The sequence below is a fragment of the Hoplias malabaricus genome, chromosome Y (genome assembly GCF_029633855.1).
Source record: "Hoplias malabaricus isolate fHopMal1 chromosome Y, fHopMal1.hap1, whole genome shotgun sequence".
Lineage (NCBI taxonomy): Eukaryota > Metazoa > Chordata > Actinopteri > Characiformes > Erythrinidae > Hoplias > Hoplias malabaricus.
Window position 1 is genome coordinate 69,505,325 of NC_089820.1, and position 9,368 is coordinate 69,514,692.

General features: G+C 45.2%; 1 protein-coding gene across 3 annotated transcripts in view; it reads right to left on the minus strand.

Annotated features, from left to right (window-relative positions):
- Window positions 1–759: 759 nt before the first annotated feature.
- Window positions 760–9,368, minus strand: part of LOC136679158 (brain acid soluble protein 1 homolog) — a 23,853-nt gene continuing 15,244 nt past the window's right edge. The window contains exons 2-4 of one of the 3 annotated variants that reach the window (XM_066657506.1): window positions 5,663–5,726; window positions 4,609–4,674; window positions 760–3,198 (exon numbers count right to left, since the gene is read on the minus strand). In XM_066657506.1, coding sequence (XP_066513603.1) covers window positions 2,594–3,184 — 591 coding nt within the window. In that variant the 5' untranslated portion in view covers window positions 3,185–3,198; window positions 4,609–4,674; window positions 5,663–5,726 and the 3' untranslated portion in view covers window positions 760–2,593. Of the gene's footprint in view, window positions 3,199–4,101; window positions 4,176–4,608; window positions 4,675–5,662; window positions 5,727–9,368 lie in introns of those variants that run through there. The other 2 variants (XM_066657508.1, XM_066657505.1) reach the window with 2 other exon arrangements.

The following is a 9,368-nucleotide window of genomic DNA, read 5'->3' on the forward strand; positions in this document are numbered from 1 at the left end:
GAGGAGTGTGGTGCGTTCTCCCTGTGTCTGCGTGGGTTTCCTCCAGGTGACTGTCTGTGAGGAGTGTGGTGTGTTCTCCCTGTGTCTGTGTGGGTTTCCTCCAGGTGACTGTCTGTGAGGAGTGTGGTGTGTTCTCCCTGTGTCTGCGTGGGTTTCCTCCGGGTGACTGTCTGTGAGGAGTGTGGTATGTTCTCCCTGTGTCTGCGTGGGTTTCCTCCAGGTGCTCCGGTTTCCTCCCACGCTCCAAAAACACACATTGGTAAGTGGATTGGAGATTCAAAAGTGTCCGTAGGTGTGAGTGTGTCAGTGAATATGTGAGTGCGTGTCGCCCTGTGAAGGACTGGCACCCCCTCCAGGTGATTCCGGGTAGGCTCCGGGACTTGCCTGACCGCACTGTGCCAAGTGTAAAGTTTGGTGGAGGGGGGGATTATGGTGTAGAGTTGGGCTCAGCCCCAAGAACCTTCTAAAGGTTTTAAAAGCTTCACTTGAGATTAAGGTTCTTTACCGATTTTTAAAGATGGTTCTTTATGGAACCAAAAATGGTTCGTCTATGGCATTGTTCAAAGAACCCTTTGTAGCACCTTGTAGTGGTTTTGAGAGGTAACACGTCTTGTCTTAACCTTCAGAGTTCATTAACTGTCATTGTTTTTATGGTGGAATTACAGTTTCCTCATTTGTAGACATCATCCAGCTTCATTTTTTAGACTCAAACCCAGAGATAAAACACACACAAGCACATCCACAAGGAATTTCAATCAGTTTCTTACATTTTATTACTGTTGCTCCATCTATACAAGAACATAGAATCTCAAATCATCCAGTTTACTTTCTTTTTTGTTTTTGCAAGGGATGTTCAGATAGATAGAGAGAGAGAGATAGAGAGAGAGATAGATAGAGAGAGAGGAATAGAGAGAGAGTCTGTTGGTGTGTCCGTGCATTTGTTAAAATGGAATAGAATATTAGAATATTAACTGTAACAACATTAGTATTTCCACAGCAACCAAAAAATACACTACAGGGCCACTCAACAACTGACATGCAAGAAATCTGTTACGGCACACACACACACACAGTCTCTCTCACACTCACACACACACCACCACCACCACTCTCTAGCACTGAGACAGTTATGTACTCAATGAATGTTAAAATCTGTAGTTAACACTGATTGTCTCTCTCACACTTTCTCTCTTGCCAACTTTCAGTCTCACCCTCTTGCTCTCTCCCTCTCCTTTCACCACGACAACCACAGCTTCCTACTCAGAAAGCTGTGTCTAGAAACCATTTTAATGTTATAATACTGACATTGTGCATTATCACCTGTAGAGGGCGGTCGTGTGTTCTGTTTGTTTATTTGAGCTCGATAGCTAATGAGCTAACTTACAAAACACACAAGGACTTGGTCATGCACCCGTGTAAGTAACCTAGCCGTCTGATTGGCTGCTAGAAATATTAAAGAGGTGCTTTAAAGTAAATGTTGGTAACTCGGCCTGGATTAGTTTTGAAGCTTATAATTCGTCTTAGTGTGTACTGATACCCAACCAGGTTTAGCCCTGACTGGGCAGGACAGGAGGAGTGGCAACATTTCTGGACATATTTCCCAAGCAAACATACCCAGATATGCTCACACACACACACACACACACACACACACACACACACACACAGACGTCTCTACATATATCATATCAATGAAGTTATACAAACACTCCAAAACACACACACCCACACATATTATGCATCTACACCTTTCGGTGCAACAGACCCTAACTCTGTGTGTGTGTGTGTGTGTGTGTGTGCGTGTGTGTGTGCGTGTGTGTGTGTTACTGTGTATTGTGCTGTACACACCAATTTTTATTCCATCAAATATGGGGAGATCTATTAGAGGCAATGATGAGTAAAGACAAAAGAACAGAGGCAAAGACACAACTTCCACCACTGCAAGTGACCCAGCACTAACCAGACAGCAGCAAAGAGAAGATACACCCACTGCTCAGATACACACCCACACACACATGCACACTCACACTCAAAAGACAGATGCAAGAACAGGGGAGTGGGTGCTGTGTGTGTGTGTGTGTGTGTGTGTGTGTGTGTGTGTGTGTGTGTGTGTGTGTGTTTGTGTGTGTGTGTGGCATGTAAGGAACTGGTTTACACTTTCATTTGAACCCTCTGTAAAAGAGAGGGATGAAAGAGGAAAGAGAGAGAGAGAGAGAGAGAGAGAGAGAGAGAGAGAGAGAGGTGAAAAAGACTTAGATCTTGGGGGCTGGTGATAAGTTTAAATAACAATAATAACTGTGACAACAATTAATCAGCAGCACCAGGTCCATCATCATCATCATAGTCATCGCACTCCTCTTTATTCATAAAATCATCAGTGAAAACCTTAGAGATGTTTGAATATCTCATTGTTGTCAAAGTCAATATCATTATCGCAAATATCGAAAATTTTTATTTTTGTTGTTCCAATAATTTAATAAAGGATGGTAATTGTAATAATGGACTAATTGTATTGGATCTTTTTGCTTTGTTATTTTTGTTTTTCCACTTTTGTTTTGCTTTGTTTCATTTTGTTCGGTTCTGTCCGTTTCGGTTAATCTTGCACAGCAACTGTCTGCTCCTTACTGGCTGCGGGGCTGGTCTCCGTGGTAATGGGCTCTGAGGATGCAGGCTCCTTGGTGGGCGGAGCCTCAGTCTTTTTGGCCTCAGCATCTGCCTTGCTCTCCGTTGCCGCGGCAGCAGCGGGAGCGGGCTCTTTAGCGGCTGCGGCCTCTTTGGGAGAGGGGGTGCTTTCCTTCGCCGTATCTTTCTTCTCATTGGCTGGCGCTACAGCCTTTTCCTCCTTGGTGGGCGGGGCCTCAGGGCTCTTGGCGGGCTCTGCCTTGGTGTCGGTTGCTGTAGCGTTGGCGGGCAATTTCTCTTCTTTGGCCACCGGGGCGGCGCTCTTCTCCTCCTCCTTGGCCGCGGTGGCGTTATTTTCTGCGGTGGGCGTGGCCTCTTTGTTTCCTGCCGCCGTGTCGTTGGCTGTCTCACCGGCTTCTGTGGCGGTGGGAGTGTCCTCCTTCTTGTCTTTCGGAGCTTCACTCTCCTCTGCCGATGCTCCCTCTGCTTTGGCATCCTTCTCTTTCGCCTTCTCGTCGTTCACATTGTATCCCTTCTTCTTCTTGCTCAGTTTCCCTCCCATGATGCTTCAGTCTTCTGAAATGTGGAGAGAAATAGAGAGATGTTAGTGAGGAATGTACACATTAAAAGTTTTCTCAGATATAAGAGTCCTTGACGGATATTAACGGTGTGATAAACTGATAACTTTCCTTGTTGCATAAGCACGACCTGATATCACAAGTGAATGAGTCTACGATGAAACACACACCCGCTGCTTAAAGGAACACTAGGTAAGATTTGGGTTTTTGCTGCTCGTGGAGCTCCCCCTAGTGTAAGTTATTTTTACAGCACTCTATTGAGTCCATAATGATACATATACATATATAGTGCAGTTTCTGCAGTGCTAAGTCCAGAGCGGTGACAACAGAGACTCTATTGAAGCTGTAATTTTATGGTAAAGATATTATGTAGCTATTCTTTAATAGGAGTTATTTGGTGAAACCTTTCAGTAATTGAACCTTACATTACATCCACAGCTATTAATAGGTTCGTTGTATGTGTGATGAGCGCATCAGCGGCCTCTACTGACAAGTCGAACGGGAAAATCCATACTCCGCTTGGACCCACCCTAATACGTTTCTATTTGGCTAACCAGATTTGAATAAGATTTAAAATCATCTAGAAAAGTGGCTTCAAACCAGTTTTAGAAATAAAACCCAATCTCATTTGGTCTATTTCCACATTCAGAGTCCGCTTTGTGTGAAATGTGCAAAGAGAAGAAATGAGCCTTAACCAGGCGAGGAATCTGTCTGTAGAAAAACACAAGCTTGGATAAGACACATGACTCAGAATAGCAGTTACCACAGCAACGGGAGAGTCACGTGACCCATACAGAGTGAGAACACACAAACACACACACGGACACCTAAACTAGCTCTGAGCATTTTCTAATCGAAATCCTAATCTTGGTTTTAGTTAGGTGCTCTTTCTTGCTCTCACTTTCTCACTGTCTTGCCTTCTTTCTTTTTCCTCTCCCTCTATCTCTCTCCTCGTCTGTCTCCATGTTTTTCCTCTTCTCTCTCTCCTTGTCTTTCTCCATTGCTCCTTTCTTGCTCATCTCTCTGTCTTTCTGATTTGTTTTTCTCTCACCCTCCCACTCTCTCTGTCTTTCTCTGTCCCTGTATCTCATTCTCCACACACACACACCACACACAGAGAGAGAGAGAGAGAGAGAGAGAGAGAGAGAGAGGACAAAGCTTTTAATTGCAGGTGACAATAATGGGTCTGTTTGCAGAATATGTTCTCTGTTTGTGTGTATGTGAGAGAGAGAGAGAGAGAGAGAGAGAGAAATACATGTTACACAGAAGGAATTCAGCTATCATCAATAATTCATGTGTGACTGAACTGAACACAGAGCTCTCGCTCTTACAGAAACAACAGTGGGAGCTCTGCTCACTGCTTGCTCTTTTTTCTGTGTGTGTGTGTGAGTGTGTGTGTGTTTCATACTGAGAACAATGGAGTCAGCCTCCCCCATCACCATTTGCGACAGCAATGTGCTATTCCACCAGGCCACTGCAGGAAGTGAGAGAGAGAGAGAGAGAGAGAGAGAGAGAGAGAGTGTGTGTGTGGGTGGGTGGGTGTCTCTTCTCTTTTCTAAATCTTTACATTAGAAAAAACACATGTCCACATGAATGCATACAGCCCTTATACCGAGTGAGTTCAGCTGCTTTAAGCTTCATCCATTGTGTACGGAGTGTGTATGTGATCTGTGGAGAAGCTGCACATGAGCCTAGGATCCCCATGATGAATTGCCAGGATGATTAGGGCTAGATAGATATAAAGCACCATCTCAGCTCTCCGCAGTGTGCTGTAGAACTCTTTCCCAGAGCTCGCATCAGTGTAACACAGCTCTGCCAGACATCATTCAGTCATTGGGATTAGTCAGAAAAGTGCATCGGGGGAAAGTAAAGCTCTACTGGGGGAGACTGTGACTTGGGCTGGGTTTCCCCAAAGCATCTTAGAACAAAGGAGATTTTTAAGTGGTTGAGTGAGTATCACACTGTACACTCTCTCTCTCCCTGTTGTGATGATCTTAACACTAAGATGGGTTTAGGAATGACCACAAAGATGATTATAATATAACAGTGGTGCAGCAGGTAGTGTTTCTGTCACAGCTCCAGGGTCCTGGAGGTTGTGGGTTCGAGTCCCGCTCTGAGTGATCCTCTGTGAGGAGTGTGGTGTGTTCTCCCTGTGTCTGCGTGGGTTTCTTCCGGGTGACTGTAAGGAGCGTGGTGTGTTCTCCCTGTGTCTGCGTGGGTTTCTTCCGGGTGACTGTCTGTGAGGAGTGTGGTGTGTTCTCTCTGTGTCTGTGTGGGTTTCCTCCGGGTGACTGTCTATGAGGAGTGTGGTGTGTTCTCCCTGTGTCTGCGTGGGTTTCCTCCGGGTGCTCCGGTTTCCACACACACTCCAAATACACATTGGTAGGTGGATTGGAGACTCAAAAGTTTCCATAGGTGTGAGTGAATGTGTGAGTGTGTGTTGCCCTGTGAAGGACCCTTACATGGTGAGTTCCTGCCTTGCGCCCAGTGATTCCAGGTAGGCTCTGCACCCACCGCCACCCTGATCTGGATAAGGGTTACAGACAATGAATGAATGAATATATTATTGAGTAATTCACATTCAGTGTTTCCCAGCTTCCAGATAAATTTTCAAATGAACCACATGGTTTAGAACAAGAGTTCCTGGTGCAGGCTTGAGGAATGTACTTCAGTCTCAGTGCGAACTGCTCCAACTGCGTCAAGGACAAAGATTTGGGGTGTAGGAAAACATACCGTGAAAGCCCCCTAGGAGTGGTTCACTATTCAATACACAGAGATCTGACCAAGGAACAAGATATAAAAAAATTAAAAAATATATTTTCTCAATGGTATATTAAACATGACTTCCTTTCAAAATGCTGGATCCCATTCCTACAACATTAACAGATCTCTGTAATTCACCAGCTGTACTGAATTAAGGGACATAGTGTGCCGTGTTGCAGTCACCATCTGTACACTACAGTGTGATATCCCAGGGGTTTTAAAGTGCAGGTTCTGATTTTTTCAAATTCACTTTCATATGTGGATTTAGATCAGAGACGTTCGGTTCATGGGCATGTGACATAAATGTTAACAGAAAGATCTGATTTCGTGTGTTTTTGCTTGTACGAACGCACTGACTGGTCATCAGCCAGCACCACTGTGTCTCAAAGGAGCCGTACAGGTGATAGCTGAACATAAGTGGATTTGTGTTAGAAATATTGCACAGTACTTGGGTGTAGACGCCGTTATTTAAAGACCTACAGGGGTTGGACAATGAAACTGAAACACCTGGTTTTAGACCATAATAATTTATTAGTATGGTGTAGAGCCTCCTTTTGCAGCCAATGCAGCGTTAATTCGACTTGGGAATGACATACACAAGTCCTGCGCAGTGGTCAGAGGGATTTTAAGCCATTCCTCTTGCAGGATAGTGGCCAGGTCACTACGTGATGCTGGTGGAGGAAAACGTTTCCTGACACGCTCCTCCAAAACACCCCAAAGTGGCTCAATAATATTTAGATCTGGTGACTGTGCAGGCCATGGGAGATGTTCAACTTCACTTTCATGTTCATCAAACCAATCTTTCACCAGTCTCGCTGTGTGTATTGGTGCATTGTCATCCTGATACACGGCACCACCTTCAGGACACAATACAATACGATACAATATTTGAACCATTGGATGCACATGGTCCTCCAGAATGGTTCGGTAGTCCTTGGCAGTAACGCGCCCATCTAGCACAAGTATTGGGCCGAGGGAATGCCATGATATGGCAGCCCAAACCATCACTGATCCACCCCCATGCTTCACTCACGGCATGCAACATGGTACGCGTGTTGGTGGTACGCTTCTTTGGGGCATCTCCACACCGTAACTCTCCCGGATGTGGGGAAAACAGTAAAGGTCAACTCATCAGAGAACAGTACATGTTTCACATTGTCCACAGCCCAAGATTTGTGCTCCTTGCACCATTGAAACCGACGTTTGGCATTGCCATGAGTGACCAAAGGTTTGGCTATAGCAGCCCGGCCGTGTATATTGACCCTGTGGAGCTCCCGACGGACAGTTCTGGTGGAAACAGGAGAGTTGAGGTGCACATTTAATTCTGCCGTGATTTGGGCAGCTGTGGTTTTGTTTTTTGGATACAATCCGGGTTAGCACCCGAACATCCCTTTCAGACAGCTTCCTCTTGCGTCCACAGTTAATCTTGTTGGATGTGTTTCGTCCTTCTTGGTGGTATGCTGACATTACCCTGGATAACGTGGCTCTTGATACATCACAAAGACTCGCTGTCTTGGTCACAGATGCGCCAGCAAGACATGCACCAACAATTTGTCCTCTTTTGAACGCTGGTATGTCACCCATAATGTTGTGTGCATTGCAATATTTTGAGCAAAACTGTGCTCTTACCCTCTGCTAATTGAACCTTCACACTCTGCTCTTACTGGTGCAATGTGCAATTAATAAAGATTGGCCACCAGGCTGGTCCAATTTAGCCATGAAACCTCCCACACTAAAATGACAGGTGTTTCAGTTTCATTGTCCAACCCCTGTACATTGTGCACTACACAGGGCTTAGGGGGGTGCTTGCGACGGAGCTGAGTTAACGTGTGCTCATGCATGTCGGTTCTGGGACAGATTCATTAATGTTACAAACAGATGGTCACATTTATTAATGTGTACCATCAAGTCCTGTCTGAGCAACAAATCGGAGGAGATTAATGATGGTTGTAATGTGAACTTCACTGCATTGCTCTGGTGCAGAAAGTGAGGGATCATTTACTCATCCAGCCCTTTTCTGTAAGTGCTTCAGAGTCAGAAACATTAATGAGTCCGGCCCAAGCCCTGAACCCTCCCTGATCAGTGCACTCCTAACTAATAAAAACATAAAACATAACATTCAACTTCTCAAATATAGTACTGAATAAACATCGTAGTTTAGAGATGCACCGTCGATGCTCAGCTACAAAACATAGTTCTCTATTCATTCACAAGTGCCCCACTTCCCCTTCTCTGTTTGGTGGCAATAGTGACAACAGCTGATTCAACACAACACAACACAAGTAATTAATGCACTAAAGAAACAAAGATTACACTCAGACAAGAGACAGAGAGAGAGAGAGAGAGAGAGACTGAGAAGGAAGCAGACAGTGAGTCAGAGAGAGAGAGAGAGAGAAATGTAAGGAAGACTGAAAGCTTGTCTTGTCTGTTCTGTCATCTCTTGGCCCCTGGGTTTAGGTCTGTGTGTGTGTGTGTGTGTCTGGTCCAGGTATAGAGCACATTGTGGGAACTAATATCTGCTTGCGTACTTGCTTGGACTAGTTCTCCTCATGGGGTAAAAAGAGCATGTCCCCGTGTGTTAAGGTTAGGGTAAGGTTCTGGTTTAGAATAAAGACTGGGTTTGGATTTAGGTTGAGAGTTAGAATCAGGATTAGTTTTAAAGTTATGGTTAGAGTAATGCTACACGATATTTTTTCGTCTTTCACAACGTTCAATGTGTCAGATCAGTGCCATAAACTCGTCTCGGTCCAGAGACTGGGGACACTACCATTTTGACACGGACCATTCTTGACGCTGGGGTTTTGTTCTGAAAAGGAAAAGCATCAGAAGAAGCAACAGTGGGCGGTTCCTGGGTGTTACGGAGAGGACGGTGTGGACTGTCTCCTACAAAGAGAACCTGAGGTAATGTGTAACACGTCCAGGGCGTTTCCTCAGTTTGGTTGTTCCACTGACAGCTGCAGCAGAGCCTCCCTCTCTCTCTCTTCTCCGTGTTTACAGATGTGCTCCGGACAGCGCTCTGTCTCCTATTGGTCATCGGCAGGAACATGGCGTAGGAAACTTCAGACCGGGCCAAAAGATCCAAACAATTCAGACATTCTCAACTTTTTCTCAGGGAGTAGTGGGGCATCACACACCGCTGGTCTTTGTTTGTGTCACACTCTACGACCGCTCCTCATCCCCGACGCTGGAAATTAGTCAGATACGACACATCTGCGTCACAGTCAGGCTAAATGTGTGTGGTGTGATCCCAGCATTAGAGTTAGTTTCAGGATAAGGGTCAGTGTTTGAGTAAAAGAGAAAAAAGGACCTCTGAAACTCTTACGTGATTGGCTGGTGCTGAAAATGATTGATTTCTGTGAACCCCATCCACTACAACATTCTGCATCTCTCTGTTTAGGTGCCATT